Source organism: Pan paniscus, chromosome 4, assembly GCF_029289425.2.
Source record: "Pan paniscus chromosome 4, NHGRI_mPanPan1-v2.0_pri, whole genome shotgun sequence".
Lineage (NCBI taxonomy): Eukaryota > Metazoa > Chordata > Mammalia > Primates > Hominidae > Pan > Pan paniscus.
The window spans coordinates 35,162,444-35,187,198 of NC_073253.2; the positions used below are offsets into that span (position 1 = coordinate 35,162,444).

The following is a 24,755-nucleotide window of genomic DNA, read 5'->3' on the forward strand; positions in this document are numbered from 1 at the left end:
CTTTAATGCTTCCCAGTGATGCTTTGGGAACTCCTGGGAATTTTTGGCTTGGAAAGCTTAAGAAAAGATGGAGAAGGCTATAATTAAAAAGGCAGATAATAACAAATGTCGAGGAAGTGGAGAAATTGGAACCCTCTTACATTGCTGGTTTGAATGTGAAATCTGCTTTGGAAGAGTTTGGCATCTCCTTAAACAATTAAACATTGAGTTACAATGTAATCCAGCTCTTCCACTACTCCTGAGCGTATACCTAAGACAAAAAGAAAACTAGGTCCACAAAACTTAAACAGTGGTGTTCATACAGGCATCATTGGTGATAATCAGAAAGGGGAAACATCCCAAATGACCATCAGCTGGTGACTGCCTAAACAAAATGTGCTCTATCCATACAGTAAGATACTATTTAGCAGTAAAAAGGAATGAAGGACTGACACATGCTGCCACGTGGCTGAGCCTTGGAAATTGTATGCCAGGCAAAAAAGCCACACACAAGAGACCATGTGATTCCTTTTATATCAACTGTCCAGAGTAGGCAAATTCATAGAGGCAGAAAGTAGATTGGTGAATGCGGGGGGTGGGCTGAGGGGGCCATGGGGAAGGGGAGAGCACCTAAGGGGTGCATGATTTCTTTTGGAGGTGATGAGAATGTTTGGAAATGGGTAGTGTTGATGGTAGCACAAGTCTGTGTATGAATACATTGAAAGCCGTTGAATTATACATTATAAATGGATGTGAATTAGTGAATTGTATCTCAATATATTCCTGCTTTGACCGCGGCTAGGTGTCTTGTTTCCACAGCTACGAAAGTGCCAACATCGAGAGCTTCTTCAGCGGGAGCTGGTCCATCTTCTGGGTCAAGATGGCCTCCTGCTGGATATGCGTGCTGTTGTACCTGTGTACGCTGGTCGCTCCCCTCTGCTGCCCCACCCGGGAGTTCTCTGTGTGATGATATCGGCGGTCCCCTGGGCTTTGTGGGCCTACAGCCTGGAAAGTGCCATCTTTTGAACAGTGTCCCCGAGGCAGGGACTGGCGCCCTGTGCCTGAGTGGGTCTGAAAAAGCTTTGAGAGAAAAAAAAAAAATCTCCTGATTAGCTTTTTACTTTTGAAATTCAAAAAGAAACTACCAGTTTGTCCCAAAGGAATTGAAATTTTCAACCAAACTGATCATGGTTGAAATATCTTACCCCTAGGAACTGGATACCAGTTATGTTGACTTCCTTCTGCATGTTTTTGCCAAAACAGAATTTGGGGCACAGCGTCTTTTCACAGGGATAAAAATATCTTGTGGGGCCAGTCATTCTCATCCTCGGAATAGAAAAACATGCCAAAATCTTGAGTCCCCAGCCCCTAACAGAATCCAGACCCCTCTCACTCACTTCCGCCTCTTACAGCCTTGTCCCCAGGGGGCTTTGAGGACAGGACTCAGCCTGCAGGGCCCCTGGTATTTATAGGGTCCAAGAGGAGGCACCTGCTTTTCAACTGCACCCTCAGTGCTGCCTCTTCATGGCCCCTAAACGTTGCCCTTTGAGGTTGTGATGCTGGGAATCACAGACTTCACTCTCTGCCTGCACCCTTCCCCGAGGTCTCATCTTTTCTGGGTCCCACATCTTTGTAATAATGTGAAAAAGCACAATTTGTCTGATCATCCCCCACGTGGTTCCCCACCTTATTATCACTACCTGATCCGAGTTACTGCAATAAGTACGGCGCTTATTTATGGTGTTATTCACATGATTATAGAACAAGATTCATGTTTTCTCTACCTAAGCAATGGAGGGCTATCATTCTTACTTCTTTGTGCTGTTGATAATGATAATACTTTTAGGACCTTAACTGAAAAGCTGCTTCGTGTTGAAGCCTGCTGCATGCACTACTCTTTCAGTTGTTGAGGTCAGCCCCTCAGTTTTTTCTCCACCTTGAGGCCTTTGAAACTGTAAAAGCGGAAGACGTTTTGTGTTCTGGATCTGTAATGTGACCATACCGTTCAGGTTCATGCTGGCATCCTTGGAGTAGATTTGCTAACGTGAGAATTTCTGAGGTGAGGATCTCAGACACACTGACCAGAAGAAGCTTGTTAGGCAATGTGTGGAAGTGGCCGAATATACTTAAAAAGAGGTGGGCAGAGGCAGGCAGATCACAGACCAGCCTGGCTAACATGGTGAAACCCTGTCTCTACTAAAAATAGAAAAATTAGCCGGGCATGGTAGCGTGTGCCTGTAATGCCAGCTACTCGGAGGCTGAGGCATGAGAATCACTTGAACCCGGGAGGCGGAGGTTGCAGTGAGCCGAGATCACACTGCACAGGAATTTCCAAAATACATACTTGCAAAGTAATACAGAAACGTGACTTTCGGCAGCTACCCAAGATGATGCCTATTTTCAGTGTTGATGTATTCAGGCAGGGAAAAGGTTTACTTGGTGGAAACTCCTGTTAGAATTTCATTCGGGGCGGAAAGAATCTTCTCGAGCTCTCTGTAAGTGAGGATCTAAGAATAAAAGGCTCAGCCTAGTCATTTTTTTCTGTGCCCTACTGTATGAGTTGGGCAGAATTGAGTGCCACCTAAGCTGGGCTTCTGTGTGCCAAAATGCTGGTGGGTGAAATTAGTGAAATTCTTTCTATTCATTCCTTTGCCCTTCTCCCAAGAAAACCCATGGGGAAACAAATTACAGGGGATGAATTCCTTTAGAACTTTCCCTACTTAGAGTGTTTGAGATTCAGTTTCAAAAGGCACTCCATCTGTGTGTGTGGTTTAGAGAGCCTTGTTTTGTAAATTCCATTAAATTTCCTTTTGTAGGGCAGGAGCTCTGTACTCAGCAGTTAAAAGATTCATCTGGAGTCGCAAAATGAAAAGCCGTGTTCTAACCCGAGGAACCGGTTAGGGGACAGGAGCTCCGTGGGCCAGGAATGGGCTCAGGGAGTGGGGCTGCGTGTCACACACAGTAGCTGTGTTGCAGTGGCCTAGGGCCTTGGGGGTTGTCTTTAGGAAACACCCTGAGGGGAAGCAGGTAAAGGGCCTGGGCAGTATTGTGACTAGTTTCATTGTTTTCCTCCTGCTGAGGGCTAGCAGAGCCCTTGCTTTGTCTTTTCGGCTGGGTCTGGCTGCCAGCTGGTGTGATTTGAGAAACTGACCTTACGCCCAGTCAAGGTCGAGCTGACAAGGCCTTGGATTCCTTGGCTGGCCGTGGTTGGCTCTTTCCTCTGCAGAAAGCAGCTTAGGGAAGCCCAAGCAAGGGAGTGTGGCCGGTAGAAGGCCCTCGTCGCTTCCTTCTGGAGCCAGCCCAGCCACCCCACGTTTTCCAGATGCGTGAGTCTGGTTTGTGACATTCCGTTCCCTTCTGCCGGTTGGTCTGATGCAAGAGGAAGAGTTACAGTTGCTCTGAATTTTATTCTCAGCTGAAAATGTTAGCACGTGTATCTGGATGAACAAAACAGATGTGGATGTATCTGAGGACTGAGGGACTATCAATGCAAAGTTAATGTTGATGGTTATTAATTGTGATATACAATACTCAGGTGAGGAGTCAACATTCCTGGATTTAAAGAATCTACAGTTTTGTGCAATTGTGATTTGAGAAACTGGAAACATTGTGCCAATGGCTTTGAGTTGCTATAACAATGGTGTTAATTTGATTAACTCACTGATATCTTTGAAAAATAATAGACATTTGCTTCCTACACCTTTTTGTACATGACCTAAAGAGTATATTCCCAGAAGCTGCTGGTCAGACACATTTAGGGATGACAGTTGAAGAGGACTTTTTTAAAGCTGCATGTGAATATTTCCTCTGTGTCATTTGTCTGATGTAGAAAAGTTTTCCCCTCATTTTTATGAGTAAAAACACTAAGTGGGTGGCAGGGGGGTGGGGGTTCTTATGGGAGTGTCATACCGCGGCATGTTACCTGACTGGAGACTAGAGACTATTTCCATTATAAGCCTTCAGAAACCCAACCACGTCTTTACTGTGTCTAGCTTTTTAAATACTGATTGGTTAGTTTTATTTTTGCCCACAGTTTCTTGGGCAAAAAGGTTCTTCATTTTGTCTGAAAAAGAAATTATTTGCCAGAGGTATTTGGAGCCTCTTTGAAGGGGAGATAGAGTGGGGGTGGGTTGTGGGGAGGGTGGAGTTATTGGGGTTTTGGGGTTCTGTTTCCATACAACATTGTTTATTTCCTATTCCTCAGAAGATCCTTTATTGTGAATAACCTCAGTGTAATGTTAATTTCCCGCCCCCATGTCAAAATTGTCACCCTAAGCCTTTTTTTTTTTTTTGGGAGACGGGCTCACTCTGTCAGCCACGCTGGAGTGCAGTGACATGATCTTGACTCATGGCAGGCTTGACCTCCTGGGCTCAAGGACCACCTCCCAAGTAGCTGAGACCACAGGTTTGCCCCATCACACCTGGCCAATTTTTATTTTTTTGTAGAGATGGGGTTGTCCAGGCTGGTCTCAAACTCCTGAGCTCAAGCAATGTGCCCGCCTTGGCTTCCCAAAGTGCTGGGATTATAGGCGTAAACCACTGCACGCAGCCTACCCTCTGCCTTTTTAAGATGATGTATTTATTTAATTTTTGCCATCATTGGTGCTTCACCTTCCTGCGAAGGAAATTCCAGAGCCTGTATTTAAGCTACCTAGGCTTTTACACTCCCTTTATTGCCTTTCCAAATAGTATCTCATTTGGTGTACTCTAGTGTCCTATACCTCTTGGAAACGAAAGAGGGCCCAACCTACAACTAAGAAGGGACAAACCTTGAACTAAGTAAGACCTTACACACCCAGAAAGAACACTGGGCCCTCCTTCTTCAGGGACAATGCAGTAGCCACTTGGCTTGTGGAATTTGCTGAAGGCTATTTTCTGTAACTTGCTAGTTAACTTAGTTTTGTATTTCAGGCAGAGGTGCGCTCTGTAATGTTGGGCCTTTGACTTCACAGTACTGGAGAGCTGTTCACACAGATGTTTAACCTTTCTCTCTCTCTCTTTTCTTCTTTCTCAACAAATCTTTCACAGAGGCAGTCATTTTGAAAGGTTGAAATATTTGGCCTTTACCAAAGAGCTTTTTTTTTCCTTAAGCAAAATCCTTTCAGAAAGAAACAAATGGGGAAGGGCAGATTAAGAATGCATATGTCCCAATCCACTTCTATAGGAGTTTAATCATATTCACATGAGTAAAATGATGGAAGAACTCTTTAAGGTAATCCTTTGGGATAAAGGATCCTGGGAAGTTCTCTCAGGTAAAGAAAGCTTACAGCAGATTTGTAATATATGTCTGGAGAGCTATTTATAAGAAATTTAAGAGGATTGTTTTGTTTTCCTTTATTAAAGATTTAAGCCTTTTTACTTTGCAAAAAGAAAACTACAAAAGTTTTATAGATATAACTTTGCTAATTTTTTAAACTTTTCTGAAACGATTAGCTGTAGCCAAATTATGTGGTTACGTTTTGCTACATTAGAATTTGAAAATGCAATATGTGTGGTAAATCTACTGTTTGAAATTTATAATGGTCTCTGATATGATTCGAATTTTGGTAACTTTTGAAAGTTATTTTCCCCCTTTAGTCATGGATTTCTATTTGTTTTTTAATGTTAATTTTTCTAGAAAGCATCTGAATTGACTAGGCTTTTCCGATATAAAAAACTCAAAACTTGTTAACTCTGTACTTTAATAAAATTTAAAATTAAAACTGTGTTGTTTTTTTCTCTTCTGCTAGATACATATATAGTTAAAGTACTCAAGTTAGTTGTTTTGCAGAGATGTTGCCTTCAGATGTTAATCAGGTCTCTCAAGTTTCATGGAGTCTATGCTGATCCTTTAATTGACAAATAAAAGATACATATCTGTGGTGTGCAACATGATGTTTTGAAATATGTATATATTCAGGAATAGCCAAATCATGCTAATTAGCATATGCATTACCTCATGTTTTTGTGCTGAGAACATTTAAAATCTACTCACAGTAATTTTTTTTTCTTTTTTTTGGAGACAGAGTCTTGCTCTGTCACCCAGGCTGGGGTACAGTGGCGCGATCTCGGCTCACCGCAACCACCGCCTCCCAGGCTCAAGCGATTCTCCTGCCTCAACCTCCCGAGTAGCTGGGATTACAGGCATGTGCTATCATGCCCTGGTAATTTTTGTATTTTTAGTAGAGATGGGGTTTTGCCATGTTGGCCAGGCTGGTCTTGAACTCCTGACTACAGGTGATCTGCCCACCTCAGCCTCCCAAAGTGCTGGGATTACAGACGTGAGCCACCGTGCCCGGCCTACTCTCAGAATTTTTAAGGTACAGTGCCAGGTTCCTAACTCTAGTCACCGTGTTACACAGTAGATCTCCTGAACTTATTTCTTCTGGCTGATATTTTGTGTTCTTTGACCAACATCACCCTGAACTCCCCCCTCACCCAGTCCCCGACCTCAAGCCCCTAGTAACCACCTTTACACTCTGCATCTCTTAAGTCAAACTTAGGAAGTTTGACTTTTTAAGATTTCATGGATCAGTAAGATCATGAAGCATTTGTCTTTTTGTGCCTGGCTTATTTTACTTAACCGTGTCTTCTAGGTTCCTCCAAATTGTTGCATATTGGAGGAGTTCCTTCTTTTTGAGGCTGAATTTTTTATTGTGTATATATACCACTTTTCCTTTTTTTGAGACAGAGTCTCACTCTGTCACCCAGGCTGGAGTACAGTGGTGTGATCATGGCTTATTTTGGCCTTGACTTCTTGGACTCAAGCAATCCTCCTGCCTCAGCCTCCCGAGCAGTTGGGACCACAGGCTACAACACCAAGCCTGGCTAATTTTTGTATTTTTTATACAGATAGGGTCTCACTGTGTTGCACGGGTTGGTCTTAAACTCCTGACCTCAAGCAATCATCCTGCCTCAGCCTCCCAAAGTGTGGGATTACAGACGTGAGCCACTGCGCCCAGCTCACTTTTTTTTTTTTTTTTTTTTTTTTTTTGAGTTAGAGTCTTGCTTGGTCGCCCAAGCTGGAGTGCAGTGGCATGATCTCGGCTCACTGCAACCTCTGCCTCCCAGGTTCAAGGCAATTTTCCTGCCTCAGCCTCCCGAGTAGCAGCTGGGACTACAGGTGGCCGCCACCACACCCGGCTAATTTTTGTATTTTTAGTAGAGACGGGGTTTCACCATGTTGGCCAGGCTGGTCTTGAACTCCTGACCTCATGATCCGCCTGTCTTGGCCTCCCAAAGTGCTGGGATTACAGGCGTGAGCCACTGTGCCTGGCCACATATTCTTTATATTCATTTGTGGACACTTGGGCTGATTCTATATCTTGGCCATTATGAATAATGCTACAGTGAACATAGGGGTATGGATATCTCTTTGACATACTGATGTCATTCCCTTTGGGTATATACCCATTAGTGGGATTGCTGGATCATATGGTATTTCTACTTTCAGGTTTTTAGGTGTTTTTTTTGTTTGTTTTTTTGTTTTTTTTTTGAGACAGGGTCTCAGTCTGCCACCCCAGCTGGAGTGCAGTGGCACGATGTCAGCTCACTGCAACCTCTGTCAGCCTCCAGGTTCAGGTGATTCTCCCACCTCAGCCTCATGAGTAGCTGGGGTTACAGGCGCATGTCACAATGCCCAGCTAATTTTTGTATTTTTTGGGGTAGAGATGGTTTCGCCATGTTGGCCAGGCTCGTCCGGAACTCCTGACCTCAAGTGATCTGCCTGCCTCGGCCTCCCAAAATGCTGGGATTACAGGCGTGAGCCACTGCACCCAGCCTGACTTGAGCACTTTTTCATGTATCTGTTGGCCATTTGTATGTCTTTTGAGAAATACCTATTCAGGTGCTTTGTCAACTTTTTAAGTGGGTTGTTTTCTTGCTATTGAGCAGTTTTGAGTTTCTTATATATCTTGAATATTAACCCCTTATCAGATGTTGTTTGCGAGCATTTTCTCCGATGCTGTAGGTTGTCTCCTAACTTTGTTGTTTCCTTTGCTGTGCAGAAGCTTTTTAGTTTGATGTAATCTTGTCTACATTTTTGTTGCCTAGTTTTAGTTTCAGGTTTTAACAGCTAAGTCTTTAATTCATTGTAAGTTGAGTTTTTAATATGGTATGAAATAAAAGTCTAATTCCGTTCTTCAACATGTGGATATCCAGTTTTCCCAGCACCATTTATTAAAAAGACATTCCTTTTCCCATTGTTGTGCTAATTGTTGAGAATATAAACATGAAACCCCAAGCTTGTCTTCTTCCTCTGAAAGCTCCTGTGGACCGCACTTCCTTTTTCCTGTAGTGACACCCTGTCCTGATATATGAGAATTAGAGTAAAGCATTTTTTTTGTTTTTTTGAGACGAGGTCTCTTGCCTAGGCTGGAGTGTAGTGGTGTGATCATAGCTCACTGCAGCCTCCAACTCCTGAGCTCAAGCGATTGTTCCACCTCAGCCTCCCGAGGGCTTGGGTCTACAACTCCTGCTCTCAAGTGAGCCTTCTCTCTTGGCCTCCCGAAGTGCTGGGATTACAGGTGTGAGCCACCACACCGGGCACTTAACCATTTTTAGGTGTACAATTCAGTAGTATGAAGTGCATAGTACATTCACATTATTTGGCAGCCAATCTCCAGAACTCTTCAATTTGCAAAACAACTCATTAAGGAACTCCCTGTTCCCCACTTGCCCTCTCCTGTGGCAACCGTCATCCTACTTTCTGACTCTGAATTCATCATTTGCTTTTTTTTTTCTTCCCTCTGCTTCTTCCCACATAGATACTGATAGTCTTCAGCTCTCCCAGCTTTTGATTTTTGATTGTGCTATCTAGTTGCTATTTTTATGTAGCAATTCAGGAAGATTCAAAAACTATGCTTCTATCATTGCCCCCATCTCTTCCATTCACACTTGAACTCGCCACAATAAAGCTTTCACACACTTAAATTGAAAACTGCTTTTCAAAGTCATGGGTGACTTCCATGTTGCCACATCCATCGTCCTTACTTTACTTGACCTATCAGAAGCACTGGACACTATGAACTGTTTAAACTGCACTGCAAACCTTACTCAGATTTCATACACTCATCCTTACTTTTTGAAAGGGATTCTCTATTGTAGTTATCTTTTTCCTCCTCACATTGTACAAGGAATGCGGGAGGCAGATAACTTGTCTTTTTAGTTCTTAGGTCTCTGCACCCACAGAGCCATCCCTGTGGAGCCTTATCCACACACAGCTGGACCTGATTTACTTCCTAACTCCACCTTCTGGGTCGGCCTTCCTTTACTATTTGAAAAAGCGTGATTGGGCCTGGCGTGGTGTCTCATGCCTGTAATCCCAACATTTTGGGAGGCTGAGGCGGGAGGATCACTTGAGGCTGGGAGTTCAAGACCAGCCTGGGCAACATGGTGAAACCCCGTCTCTACAAAAAATAAAAAAATTAGCCGGGCTTGGTGGCATGTGCCTGTAGTCCTAGCTACTCCAGGGAGGCAGAGGTTATAGTGAGTTGTGATTGTGCCACTGTGCTCCAGCCTGGGCAACGGAGGAGACCCTATCTCAACAACAAAAACCCTGATTTGCAGCCAAATAGTTTCCTCAGCCTATTTCCTGCCAGTAAATGGTTAGGAGCCCAGTGGCTTTGTTTTGAACAGTCTTTGTCCATTTTGGTCCAAGCTAGTGGTGCTTGTGTTGGTTCAGTTCTCTTAAAAACATTGTGAGTTTTCTGTGGATTTTACTGGGATTCACTGTGTTAGATAAAAACCATCTCCACCAATCTTTTTAAGATACACTCCCTCTCTGGGGTGCAAGTCAGGGTGCTGTGTGAGAACACACTTGTTCTTTCAGAAGCCTGTTTGTCTAACTAACCATGAGGGTTTGAGAAGCAATTCCTTACATCTTTCTGGGATTTTAACAAAGGGCCTCATGTTGACCAGAGGCCACGTTTTACTTGTGGCATTGAAACCACCTTTGCATAAATTATAACTGAGAGGATTATGACAATGAAAGAGATGTGACCTAACTTACTGATTTGTTCCTAACCTCCAAGCTGTCCTTGTTCATTCCTGGGTGTAGGCTGAACTAATTTTGGAAGGAACTTAATTTACAGTTTAACTTTGTTTTTTTGTTGTTTATTTTGTTTTGTTTTGTTTTGAGACAGAGTCTCACTCTATCACCCAGGCTGGAGTGCAGTGGCCCCATCTTGGCTCACTGCAATCTCCACCTCCTGGGTTCAAACGATTCTCCTGCATCAGCCTCCTGAGTAGCTGGGACTACAGGTGCACACCACCACGCCAGACTAATTTTTGTATTTTTAGTAGACACAGGGTTTCACCATGTTGGCCAGGCTGGTCTCGAACTCCTGATCTCAAATGATCTGCCTGCCTCGGCCTCCCAACGTGCTGGGATTACAGGTGTGAGCCACCACGCCCGGCCTGTAGTTTAACTTTGAAACAAAGATGGTACCAGCCCTTTCCCTGAACAAATACCCTTTTAGCCTGGGAACTATAAACTGCCTTTGCAGGACTAACAAATTAGTTACAAGATTAGAAATTGTGGTTTAGGAGTCATGCAGCTGGAGGTGGCAAGATTCTAAACCCCTCCAAATTGCTCCTCCAGATAACAGGTATTTTGGAGACCCTGCACTCAGTGGATGAGCTGTCCCTAACCAGATTGATAAATTGGTTCATCTGGTCTTGTGGCCCCCACCCAGGAACTGACTCAGCACCAGAGGACAGCTTCAACTCCCTATGATTTCATCTCTGACCTAACCAATCGGTAGTCCCCACTTTCTGACCCCCTGCCCACCAAATTATCCTTAAAAACCCCATCCCAAGTCTTTAGGGAGACTGATTTGAGTAATAATACAACTCCAGTCTCCCGTACAGATGACTGTGTGTGGATTAAACTCTTTATTGTAATTCCTCTGTCTTAAATTGAGTCTGTCTAGGCAGTGGGCAAGGAAAATTCGTTGGGCGGTTACAGCATCTTAGATTTGTTCTTTGCCTCCAAGTTTTATTTTGATTTTAGAACACGCTGCTAACTGACTCAGTCTTGGGCCCTCTATATTCTTCTAAAATTTGCTTGAAAGGTGAACATTTCCCTCTTTAGTTTATCTCTTTCTGTACATTATCAACTATTACAAGCCACTTGGCATTTTCAGCATTCTGCATGAAAATGTCCTTAGCCAGTTCATGAACACATGTACCATCTTCCACATTGCTACAAGTGACAGTGTAATTGAGCTGCCAGTATGTAACTCAGGCCCCCTTTTCTCTAGCCCACAAGAGCAAGAGCAAGTTTTTCCTTCCTGTTTTAGGCTAGCGTTAGGCCTTTCTTGCATTGCTCTAAAGGAATACCCAAGACTGGGTAATTTATAGAGAAAAGGGGTTTATTTGGCTCATAGTTCTGCAGGCAGTATAAGCATTGGTACTGGCATCTGCTCGGCTTCTGGAGAGGCCTCAGTGAGCTTTTACTTACTGTGGAAGGTGAAGTGCGAGCAGGCACGTCACATGGCAAGAACAGGAGCAGGTAGGGAGAGGTGCCACACACAACCAGATCTCATGAGAACTTACTATTGCGAAGACAGCACCAAGCCATGAGGGATCTGCAACCATGACACCTCCCACCAGGTCCCACCTCCAATGCTGAGGATTACATTTCAACATGAGATTTGAGAGGGACAAATATCAAACCATATGAAGACTCCACCAACAGCCTCACTGCTCTTCAGTCTTCTATGTGTTACTTGGTCCCAAACATGTAGCAATTGGCTTTAGGTTTTCATTCCAGTAGTATTTCATGTTCTGGTGCCAATTTTTATTCCAGTCCCCTATTGCTGTGTAATGTCAATCTGAAAGAAAGAACTAAGGGCCAGGCATGGTGGCTCACACCTGTAATCCCAGCACATTGGGAGGCGGAGGTAGGAGGATCACTTGATCCCCAGAGTTCGAGACCAGCCTGAGCAACATAATGAGATCTTGACTCTACAAAAAATTTAAAAATTAGCCAGGCATGGTGGAAATAAAAAAAAAAAAGAACTAAGGCAAATGCATATAGGTAAAGAGTTTATTTGGGCCAAATTTGAGGATTGCAACCTGGGAAGCACTTATATACCAAGTCCAGGAGGTGCTCCAGGTTGGGGTGGTTACAAGCAGATTTTAAGGAACAACATGAGGAGATACAACAAGGTGGTCTCAGCATGTTCATATAGAAATACCATTAGTTAACAGAAATAAGCTAACAGATGATTAGCTAAGGAGTAGAGTGCTTCTTGGAATAGTCATCAGTTTGTGATTAACCCAGACCTGGAGTTCCTTACAGAAGCAGGAGGGGGTCTAGGAATTTCAGGAGAGTAACTGTGGGGTCTCGTGCCTACTCCCCTGTGGCCCGTGCTATTTAGTTCATCTCTATTTGTCTCTTTTGTCATCAGTAACAAATCACACTAAAACTTAATGGTTTAAAACAACAATTGCTATTATTTGCTCATGGTTTGGGGGTGAAAAATTTGTGCAGAGCATGTTGAACATGGCTCATCTCTGTTATCTGGTGTCCGCGGCTTCAACTGGCTGGCTTGAAAGCTAGGGGCTGGCAGAAATGCTCAACTAGGCCGAAATGGCTGGGCCTTGGTTCTCTTCTACATGTCTTTCTCCATATGCCTTCTGGGTTCCAAGAAGGAGCATTTCAAGTGGTGAAAGGAAGGCTTCTAAAACAGTTCCTAAGGCCCAGTCTGGAATTTACAGTATTACAGAATCTAGTTACAGAACTAGATTCTGTTCGTCAGGATTGGTTTAGGCTCAGCCCAAATTCAAGGAAAAAGGAAAGAGACCCCATCTCTTCTTAGGACAGTGGCAAGATCACATTGCAAAAGACTATGTGAGGTGTGAGATATTTCTGCTGCCATCTTTGGAAACACAATTTACCACACCCTCAAAATGGCTTCCCGTTTCCTTTGAAGTAAAAGCCAAAGACTTTACAGTGGTCTACAAAACCCTGCATGACCCATTCCCTATCCCTGCCTCAACTACCCTCTTTGCTCACTCTGTTCCAGCATTACTGGCTTCCTTGCTGGTGTTCAAATCCAGGAGGTATGCTCCTCCTTCCCCCTCTCCCCCGCAGGCTCTCTGCACACACTCTTTCCCATACTGGAATGCTTCTCCCTTGGATAGCACTTGGCCCATTCTGTCACTGTATCAGTCTGTTCTCACGCTGCTAATAAAGACATACCCAAGACTGGGTAATTTATAAATGAAAAAGGTTTAATTGATTCACAGCTCCACATGGCTGGGGAGGCCTCAGAATCATGGCTGAAGGCGAATGAGGAGCAAAGTCATGTCTTACATGGTGGCAGGCAAGAGAGTGTGTAGGGTCTACCATTTATAAAACCATCAGATCTCGTGAGACTTATTTACCACCATGAGAACAGCATGGGAAAGACCCAGTCCCATGATTCAGTTACCTCTCACCAGGTCCCCCCAGTGACACATGGGAATTATGGGAGCTACAGTTCAAGATGAGAGTTGGGTAGGGACACAGCCAAACCATATCAGTCACCATCCTCACACTCTTCCTCAAATATGTATTACCTTTTCAGTGAAGTTCTCCCTGACTATTCTATGTAAGATTTCACTCTCTCCCTGAATTTCCTACCCTACTTTACTGCTTTATTGTTTTCTATAGTACTTATCACCATCCAGCCAACTATATACATTTTCTTACCTTTTCAGTTTGTCTTCAGTGGCACTAAAATTCAAGCTCCCTTAGGGGTAGGGATATGTTTACTCCTGTATCCCCAGTGTCTAGAATGATGCCTGGTACATAATAGGTGCTTAGTAAATAGGTGACAAATGAATAAATGAACAAATGGATGGATAAAAGAAAGATTTGTGGATGGCAGTAGTGAAAAACAAGACATCGTAGTGCCTTGTGAAGGACTTTTAAATGCCAATTGAAATGTCTAAACTCTATTTAGGGAATGGGACATAGGAAAGGGTGATACTTAGGTAGATAGTGGATGATATCCTTCTAGGCATATGGAAAGATAAAGATAGGTGCTGGAAAGAAGAGATTTGAGTATCTGAGCTTAAAACAAATTATATCAAGTTTACGACAAACCGGGAAGATGTAATTACAGATAGGGCCCTGTTGTATTGCCCAGGCTCAAACTCTTGGCCTCAACCAAGTAGCTGGGACTACGGACACAAGCCACCACAACCAGCAATATATTTAGTAATTAAAATGCCTTCTTCTTTTTTTTTTTTTGAGATGGAATCTCTCTTTGTTGCCCAGGTTGGAGTGCAGTGGCGCGATCTTGGCTCACTGCAACCTCTGCCTCCTGGGTTCAAGTGATTCTCCTGCCTCAGCCTCCCGAGTAGCTGGGATTACAGGAGCCTGCCACCAGGCCCGGCTAGTTTTTGTATTTTTAGTAGAGTTGGGGTTTCATCATGTTGGCCAGGCTGGTCTCGAACTCCTGACCTCAAGTGATCCACCCACCTTGGCCTCCCAAAGTGCTGGGATTATAGGCATGAGCCATCACGTCCGGCTAAAATGCTCTTATAAACCAATAAGAATATAATAGAAAAACAGTTGGTCAAAAAAAAACATGAAACTATCCTTCAATCTTACTAGTAATTAAGGAAATTTTGTTTCACTTATCAAATGGTGATTAATTTTCAACTAAGCACTGAAGACGATATTGAGGAAGACTGCATTTTGTATGTTGTGGCGGGAGTGTGGCTCAAATTGCCTGGCACATTTAGCAAAATGTATCAAAACTGTTAAAAAATGACACACCTTCTGACCTCGCAATTCCAATTTAAGGAATTTCCCTAAGGAGTTAATAATAGATAGTTTCAACTATTTAGTTACAAGAATATCACTCAAATAGAGTTCATAAAAGCAAAATAATAGAAATAATTTAAATTCACTTAGAACATCTATATATGGAAATGTTAACATAGCTAATAAATACAGTGCTGTAGAAAAATATCTTATTGAATGTGTTCTGAATGCCTTGTAAAAAATAATTTAGACAGCTGTTGCCAGGCACAGTGGCTCATGCCTATAATTCCAGCTACTTGGGAGGCTGGGGTGGGAGGATCACGTGAGGCCAGGAGTTCAAGACCAGCCTGAGCAACATAATGAGACCCTGTCTCTACAAAAAAAAATTGTTTTAAAACTTATCCAGGCATGGTGATGCACACCTGTAATCCCAGCTGCTCTTGAGGCTGAGGTGGGAAGATCCCTTGAGTGCAGCAGATGAGTTCCAGGCTGCAGTGAGCTATGATTGCATCACTGCACTCCAGCCTCAGTGACAGAGGGAGACCCTGTCTCTAAAACAATCAAACAAACAAACAAAACCTATATACAGTGCTATCCAAGTTATGCACACATGCATAAACGTACTCATGTGTGCACATGGACCCAAAGGAAATGTACCCAAATGTTCACCTACCATTACGTCTTCACAGCGGCACCTCCTCCCTGCTTTTCCCTCCTTCATATTTTGGGAAGTTTTCTAGTAGGAGCAGCCATGTCCTTTCCATACAACTCTCCTGTCATAGCTTCAGTTAATTGATCCAAGAGTGGATTTTCCATCTAAGCTGGACAATCAGTGTCTTTCTGGAAATTTCTTCAAAATGGCTGCTGTCTTGAACCAAGGAGTTTGGAAACTTGAAAGATGTTGTTAGTGACTGTTTTAAGCATCATGGACATAGAAAGAAAGCCAATCTGCAGAAAGATATAGGATTAAAACAGCTGTGCAGAGGAGCAATTGTGGAAGAGAGGAGAGGGGGGGAAAGAGTAAGAATGAATGGACTTCCTGGATTTCCTTATAATGTTCCAGTCTGCAACTCTAATCCATTCTGGAGGCCCAGCATAATAAAATAATAATGATAGCCAATGTTTATTGAACACTTAATGTGTGCTTGGCATAATTCTCACAGTGATCCTATGGATGTTACTGTTCTAATCCCCATTATGGCAATGGAATAAAGACAAACTTTTCTTAAAATCCTTACTAATTTGCTTTCACAGAAACTGCCAGATCTCCCCTCTCTCCCCAGTTCCCTTTCCTGCCTCCTCTTTTCTTCACTGCCTCCCCTCCCCACAAGATCTTCCCCTTTAGGTCAATCTTTCCTTTCCATATGCAGTGCTTTCTCTGGGCTTCTTTATTTGTATAACCATTATATCAGTAAGGAATTGCATTTGACAAATGGACCACAGGGACTTAAAAACCTGGGATGTTGGTTCAGCAGCTCAAGGACGTCAGGTCAAAGATTACTGTGGATTTCTGGTTTCCCCTTGTGGCCCCAGCAGCTGCTTTGCCAATCCATGTAATCTGCATTCCAGCCAGAAGACCCTGAGGGCACTGGGCTCCCTGGAGAAAAATTCATTGCATGTTTTACGGCAGGAAATATCAAGATGAGTCTGGAAATATCTTCTTATTGCCAGAAAACAAACATACTTTCAAAGACCCTTGGAAGACAAGCTAAGTTATGTCTAGTCATAAATTTTATCTAGAAATAAATTTTGTAACCATTATAGTATTTTGTGTATATTTTTCTGCTTTTTATGGTAAGTAAAGAGACTGATTCATTAGACTCAAAATATTAGTAAAAATTTATAAGATGTTGATAACTAAGTTTGAAATAATGTTCAAATGTTTAAATTGTTAAATCTTTAAATTTATAATTTATTAAATTTGTAAGGTTAAACTTTTTAAGTTCAGTATGTTTTCAGTGTTTATTAAGATTCTGCCTATAGAAATGTGAGTCTGCTTTGTTGTTTTTTTCCTTGAGAAATCAATTAAAATTAGATTGTAGTTTGAAATATCTAAAACTTAATTCTGAAAGTTTGATAAATATTTGGGAGTACCTTATCAAATTTACAAGCCAGTTAGGCATTCATCAAAACCAAATAAAAGTAGATAATAAAATATTAACAAAATTGATTTATAAATTAACACAAGTTTAAAGTCTTCAAAATTAAGTTTTAAAACATATAATTTAAATATATAAAATGTAAGTTGAAATTAAAGGGAGTATTTATTTCAGTGCATAAAGGCTCTCTTCAGACATAAGGAAAACTCAGATGACATTTTGGAGGTAGGTGGTATCAGTCAGTGTCGGCTAAGTTATGCTGTGGTAACAAGCAACTCCAAAACCCTCAGTGGCTTACAATGACTAAAGTTCAGTTCTTGCTCACATTACGTGTCAATTGTGGGCTACTGGTAGCTTTGCTCTAAGTTTTCCATCCTGGGACCAGCAGTCTGTATTTGGGATATTGCTGGTTTCATGGAAGAGAGAACAAACATAGTAGAACCATATGATGAATCAGAGCTTCTGCTTCGAAGTGGCACACATCACTTCTGTTATCATTGCATTGGTCAAAGCAAATCTCATGGCCACTCTTGAGGTCAAGGAGGTGAGAATATGTAATCCTCCCACAAGAAGGGACACCTCAAATCACATCTCTAAGGCTGATGCAATGAAGTGGGGAAGTATTATCTTCCCCAGGGTGGGGCAGCAAATATTTTGAGTAATAAAATCTACTGTAATGGGGAATAGGAGGTTTTTAAAAAATTCTTACAACTTAGTTTTTTCCCTGTCACATAGGCTGTCAGTATATCCTAACTTACAGAAGTGATTGTGATTGTGTCTGGGTGTTGGAATTATGGTGATTTTAATCTTCTTCTTTGAAAGTTTTTGATGATGAGTATATATTTATTTTGTAGCCAAATTAAAAATTTTTAATTAAAAATTTAAATTATACCAGGCTTGGTATCGCATGCCTGTAATCCTATCACTTTGGGAGGTCAAGGTGGGAAGATCACTTGAGCTTAGGAGTTTGAGACCAGCCTGGGCAACATAGTGAGACCCTGTCTCCATTTTTATATAAACAAATAAGCAAAAATTTTGATGAAAAATTTTTTTGTAACCAAATTAAAATGTATGAATTTCATTTGTACAAAAAAGGCAGTGGATAACTAACTTGTTTTTAATATAGGAATGGTAGTATGTGCAGAACAGTGTTTTAGAAAAATACATCTCACAACATTGAAGAAGAAAATGTAATTTGGAGATTTTGTGTTTTAGATATATCTCAACCTGTCAGCTTTGAAAGAATGTGGCTATGAAATGGAGTGTGTTTGTTAAAGAAATAAGTAAATCAGTAAGTGAATGTTGGTTAGTTGGGTGGAGAAAGGCTTAGAAGCATCTAGCACTAAAAGATATATTCTTTTGTGGTTATCTGGCTGATGTCATGAAATTCTGACTTATACCACCAGGGAAGCTTACATTTCTCTTTGGCAGGAAACTTCAAATTTAGTACAGTTTGGACCTCACTGCATAGTCATAGTAAAAACTTTTGTACTTAATTGACTCTTTGTTTGCTTCTGGTTTTATAGTGGCCTTCCTGATGAACTAGCTTTTTATAATCCAAATTGGATCTGTGCCTACTTAATTGTTTCTGTCCCAATTCTACTTGGTGGTCAAGACTGAATCAGATTTTCGGTTCCTCCTTCTCCTCTCGTTTTGACTTTCCAGTGTATTCAACTGAATTTTCATCATAATGACTCCAAAGTACTCTTCTCTTCCTTTGTCTTGTGGTCACAAGAAAAATCACAAGATCACATTGATGAATGACTCATGAGCTCCTCATCTTTCTGATAGAGTCTCTGAACTGAACCAGCGTGAGTCTAGGTTTGCAGGAAGGCTTTTGATTCAGCCTTGTGATTCTCATGAATAGATGGCAATAGAATTAATTTCTCTCTCGATCTTGCTTTTCTTTTTCAATTAATAACTTTATTTACATCTATTTTCCTCCCTACCCAACCCACTGCATGTCCTTTTCTTGACCCAGGTGATGACATTTCTTAAACCAGTTTGCTCTTCTCCGTATCCAAAGCTGCTCTCGTAGGTCACCATTATAACTCCACAGTTAATGCAGCAACTGCCCAGCTGAGTCTTCCCATCATCAGACATCCCCAATCCATTCCAGCCATGGTGAGCTTTCAATAATGCAAATCAAGTCATCAAGGTCATTCCTGTGTAGAAAGCCCATTGCCTTCCTCATATACTTATGGCTTTCAAGTTCCTTCATATCTAGTCTCTGTTCCCCTTTCTAGCCTACCTCCCAGTACTCTCACTCCAATATAGCTCATGTCAAACATACTACTTTTGGGTTCCTGAAATGCCTTTCCTTGACAGCGAACCTTGCTTCTGCCTGAAACACTCTCTCTTCCCCTATTTCTATCAAGCTCCCTGATTTTCAAGGTTCATTTCAGGCAGCATGCCCTCTAGGAAGAATTTCTTGGCAGCCTGATTCTCTGCGCAGCCTCTCATCTGATTTAGGCCATAGATTGAGCATAACATATTTCACAGTATTGTAATTGTTCATTTACGTAGTGGTATCTCCTCACATTGAGGGTAGAGATTGTGGTTTTGGTTTTTGTGTTTGTTTTATCATTGTATACCTAGCACCTAGCATAAGGTTGGGATGTACAATTGTTTGCTAAATGAATGAATGAATGGATGGATGCCTTCACAAGGAAAATCACTCACTAGACCATGTTCGTCAGTAGCAGGTACTGGGAGGCACAGAGTCTAAGAGTCTAGCACGTGACACATGACCACTGTCTCACTGTGCCATCAGGAATGGAGTGGACCCCTATTGGGATGTCCATCCCCCTACCTTTTCTGGTTGGAACCATCCCCCTTCTCTCCCCTCCCCTCCACACGGTGACAGGGATGGGCTTCTGATTGCCACGTTCATAAACAAGACTACCTGCAACTACTCCCCACCCTGGGTGGGAGTTGGGCACTGTTAGTAAATTGGTCTAGGATGGTGCCTGACCCAAGGTGGTTCAGTCTGTGTCCTTCTCCAGGAACTTGGAATCAGGACGTACAGAGAGTTGCCTCTCTGCAGGTGACAAGATAAGCACAGGCCCTGTCCATGGTCATGTTTTTGGCCATTTGGACCAGAGAACCCGGTTTGCAAGAAGACAAGATTTCTAAGATCCAAGCTCGGATTGCTTTTCCAGACTCCGGCTCTAGGCTCTTCCCATGGCTGCACAGCTTTCCTGAGCTTGAGGTTCCATGAAACACTCCTGCATCCTTACATGAAATTTCCTTGTATTTAAGCCCTAAATCTCCCTGAAAAACAAGGACTGTGGAAATAAATGAAGACCACCCAAATGAGAACAAACAAAGCCTACTATAGAGAGCTTGCAAGGTAGTCAGCCACCATCACTTGTGTTTGGCAGACACTTAAAGGCAGGCAGAGGTGTGGAAAAGCCTTGTGGTAGAAAAAAGGGAACACTTTGGGCGTGCCCTGAGACTGTTGGCACGGGGAAGCTGCAAGTGGGCCAGCTAGAAGTGCGGCATGCTATGTGATTGGTTGGGGGTGCCCATTTGGCTTTCTCTGGTTAGTCCAAAGTTGGAGGTGGGGGCAAAAATTATGGGAGCTGTCAGTTTATTAATCGAGTCCTGGCCATTTGGGGTCCATTGCCAAGGGGGTTATTGCTTTGCTTCCTGGATTGGTTACTGCAGATAATATGTTGGCTTCCCAGGCTAGTTGCTACAGATTGTGGGTCAGGGTTCTATTTTGATATCTAGTCTGGCCATCTGCATATTCAGTATCTCATGACAATACCTCTCTCTCCTTCCTTCACTGGGAAGCTTTTTAAAATCTTCTGAAATTTACCTGGTTAAGTGCATAATATGTGCAGGAACAGTTTCAGCTTTCGGAAAGGGAAGATGTTTTAGAACAAGAGTCACAGAAACAAGGATATATGTGCCAGGCCAGGAAGCATTATTACAGGACACGATATCAGAATAAGCTACCTTCCCCTTCCATAACTTCCAGGGCTGGTGGAAAGGGGAGGTCAATACTGATGGACCCTGCACGTTCTCAGGTGCAGGGACCCACTGGGAGAGTGAAGGTGAGCACATTGGGCTTTGAAGTCATTTTGCTTAACTTTGTTTTCCTTGACAGCAGCTCCACTTTTAAGTTTTGGATTTGGGGGCTGGTGAGACGGGGAGCTGGATCATCTCTGTTCAAAGAGCTGCAGCTGATGCCCAGACTATGTCACATTCTCACCATAAGGGCAGGAAGCTCCCTAACAGACAACTCAGCACAAGGAATCGAGCAAATGTAAAGCTAAGAGCATACTCAGATATCATCACTCTAACTTCCACCATCTCCCCATGTCACTTTTTATTAATAAAAAATAAGTGAGGAAGCTAGGCGTGGAGGCTCATGCCTGTAATCCCAGCGCTTTGGGATCCTGGGATCCTCCCAGCTGAGATAGAAGGATCTCTTCAAGCCAGGAGTTTGAGACCAGCCTGGGCAACATAGTGAGACCCCATCTCTACATAAAAAATAATTAAAAAAAAAAATCAGCCAAGTATGGTGGCATGTGCCTGTAGTCCTAGCTACTCGAGAGATTGACGTGGGAGAACTGCTTGAGCCCACGATTTTGAGGTTACAGTGGGCTATGATCACACCACTGCACTCCAGGCTGGGAAAGAGAGTGAGACTCCGTCTCAAAGAAAAAAAAATTGATGACAAAACAGATTAAGAGAATGTATTAGTTTTTTTATTGCTGCTGTGACAAATCACCACAAATTTAACAGCATAAATTTATTAGTGGACAGTTCTGTAGTCAGAAGTCCAGGCAGGCTTGCCTGATTTCTATGCTCAGGAATAGCACAGGGCTGGAAATCAAGGTATTGGTTGCAGAGCTTTTACCTGGAGGCACCGAGAAAAATCTCCTTCCAAGTTCATTCCAATTATTGGCTGAATCCAGCTCCTTACGGCTGTAGGTCTGAGGTTCCTCTTTCCTTGCTGACTGTTAGGCAAGGGCCACTTTCAGTTCCTTGAGGTATTCCTTCTCGCGTGGTCCTGCCATCTTCAAGCAGCAATGGCACTTGAGTCTTCCTCATACTTCAAATCTCTCCGAATTCCCCTTCTGTTGTGTAAAGGGCTCTTGTGATTAGATCAGGATCACCCAGATCATCTCTGTATTTTAAGGTTGACTGACTTGAAACTTTAATTACATTTGCAGAATCCCTTCACAGGAGTACCTAGATTTGTGTTTCTCAGGGAGGTTGTGATGGTTAATACTGAGTGTCAACTTGATTGGATTGAAAGGATTGATCTTGGGTGTGTCTGTGAGGGTGTTGCCAAAAGGGATTAACATTTGAGCCAGTGGGCTGGGAAAGGCAGACCCACCGTTAATCTGGGTGGGCACAGTCTAATCAGCTGCCAGGCTGGAATATAAGCAGGCAGAAAAATGTGAAAAGAAAGATGGGTCTAGCCTCCCACTCAACATCTTTCTCCTGTGCTGGATGCTTCCTGCCCTCAAACATGGGACGTCAAATTTGGACTGGCTCTCCTTGCTCCTCGGCCTGCAGACGGCCTATTGTGGGACGTTGTGATTGTGTGAGCTAATATTTAATAAACTCATATATATATATATACACACACACACACATATATATATATATACTATTAGTTCTGTCCCTCTAGAGAAGCCTGACTAATACAGAGGTCATCCCCAGAATTTGTCCTACTATAGAGAGATTGCAATTTACACCATATGAGAATTGTGAATAGAATAAAATGTTTGCACAGATGCTGGGTACTGTGTAATTGTTATTTGGAGGTGGAGAAAGGGGGTGAACATTTCCTGACTGATATGGTTTGGATGTGTGTCCCCTCCAAATCTCAGGTTGAAATGTGATTCCCAGGGTTGAAGATGGGACCTGGTGGGAGGTGTCTGGGTCGTGGGGGCAGATCCCTCATGAATGGTTTTGTGCCCTCCCCGAGGTAATGAGTGGGTTCTCACTCTATTAGGTTCACATGAGAGCTAGTTGTTTAAAAGAGCCTGGCATCTCCTCCCCCTTCTTTCTCTCTCTGTCGCCGTGTGACACACCTGCTTCTGCCATGATTGGTAGTTTCTTGAGCCCTCACCAGAAGCAGATGCTGGTGCCATGGTTGTACAGCCTGCAGAACCATAAGGCAAAATAAACCTCTTTTTAAAATAAATTACCCAGTCTCAGGTATTTCTTAATAGCAATGCAAAATGGATTAACACACTGACTATAGGTTAGTTGTAAAATAGATCCCAAAAGTGTATGATATAGTTTAGATGGCCCCTCCAAATCTCATGTCGAGATGTAATCCTCAGTGTTGGAGGTGGGGCCTGGCGTTTGAGTCATGGGGGTGGATGCCTCACGCCTTGATGCTGACCTTGTGATAGTCAGTGAGTTTTTGTAAATAACTAGGGGACAGCAATCTCAGGGAGGTCATCCTGAGATTCCTCACCACCACACCAACTCTCACTCTTGCTTCTACTCTGCCATGTGAGATGCTTGCTCTGGCTTTAAGTAAAAGCTCCCTTAGGCCACCCCAGAAACTGAGCAGATGCCAGCACCTTGCTTGTGCAGCCTGTAGAATCATGAGCCAGTTAAAACTCCTTTCTTGGAAAAACAGACAAACAAACAAACTCCTTTCTTGGCTGGGTGCGGTGGCTCATGCCTGTAATCCCAGTACTTTGGGAGGCCAAAGTGGGCGGATCACCTGAGGTTGGGAGTTCGGGACCAGCCTGACCAACATGGAGAATCCCCATCTCTACTAAAAATATAAAATTAGCCAGGTGTGGTGGCACATGCCTATAGTCCCAGCTACTCAGGAGGCTGAGGCAGGAGAATCACTGGAACCTGGGAGGCGGAGGTTGCAGTGAGTCAAGATCGCGCCATTGCACTCCAGCCTGGACAACAAGAGCGAAATTCTGTCTCAAAAAAAAGAAAAAGCCTCCAAAACTCCTTTCTTTATAAATTAAAGTCTCAGGTATTTCTTTATAGCAATGCAGGTATTTCTTTTCTTTTTTTGAGACAGAGTCTCACTCTGTCCCCCAGGCTGGAGTGCAGCCTGAAACTCGGCTCACGCAACCTCTGCCTCCTGGGTTCAAGCGATTCTTGTGCCTCAGCCACCCGAATAGCTGGGATTACAGGCGCCTGCCCCCACACCTGGCTAATTTTTTGTATTTTCAGTAGAGATGGGGTTTCACCATGTTGGCCAGGCTGGTCTCAAACTCCTGGCCTCAAGTGATCCTCCTGCCTCAGCCTCCCAAAGTGCTGGGAGGTGTAAGCCCCCACGCCTGGCCATGGGTATTTCTTTAAAGCAACTATATTATAACCTAATATGGTATATGAGCTTATTTCTCATTTGCAGAAAAGTCCAAGGCAGGCATTCTAGTTGATGGATAGCTTTCCCCTACCTAGTAACTCAGGCATACAGGCTCCTTCATGTTGTAGATCCCCAGTTCCCTAGAACCTGTCACCTGCATCCAAGTGATGCAAGACAAAAGAAAACCTGGAGGAGGCATATCTGTTCCTTAAGCCTTTGTCAAGAATAGGTACTATAACTTAGAACCATATCCCCTTGGTGAGAACTAGTGTGGCCGTGCCTGGCTGCAAAGGGTGCTGGGAAATATAGTCTAGTTGTGTATGAACAAGAAGAAGAAATGGATTGGTGAATAGTAGCAGTCTCTGCTTCAATCTACTATGAGCAGGCGCTTTACATAATTATCATTGAATTAACACCACAACCCTGACAGGTATAGCCCCCCCTTTATGGAAGAGGAAGTTGAGATCCAAAAAAATGAAGTAACTTGCCCAAGGTCCCACAGCTATTATGTGGAAGACCCAGGATTGGACCCTATTTCTGTTTAGTTTCCAAACTCTTACTCTTTCCAGTATTACATATTGACTCCTAGGTAGCAAGCCCCTACCTAGGTTGGACTATAATTTGA

At 43.0% G+C, this 24,755-nt stretch overlaps 1 protein-coding gene across 5 annotated transcripts in view; it reads left to right on the top strand.

Annotated features, from left to right (window-relative positions):
- SERINC5 (serine incorporator 5) overlaps positions 1-24,755 on the top strand; it is a 145,758-nt gene that overhangs the window by 112,352 nt on the left and 8,651 nt on the right. For 3 of the 5 annotated variants that reach the window (XM_003822274.5, XM_055112257.2, XM_055112258.2), the window contains one exon: positions 799-5,681. The exons of the other annotated variants lie outside the window; for them this stretch is intronic. In XM_003822274.5, coding sequence (XP_003822322.1) covers positions 799-946 — 148 coding nt within the window. In that variant the 3' untranslated portion in view covers positions 947-5,681. Of the gene's footprint in view, positions 1-798; positions 5,682-24,755 lie in introns of those variants that run through there. 5 annotated transcript variants of the gene reach the window in all.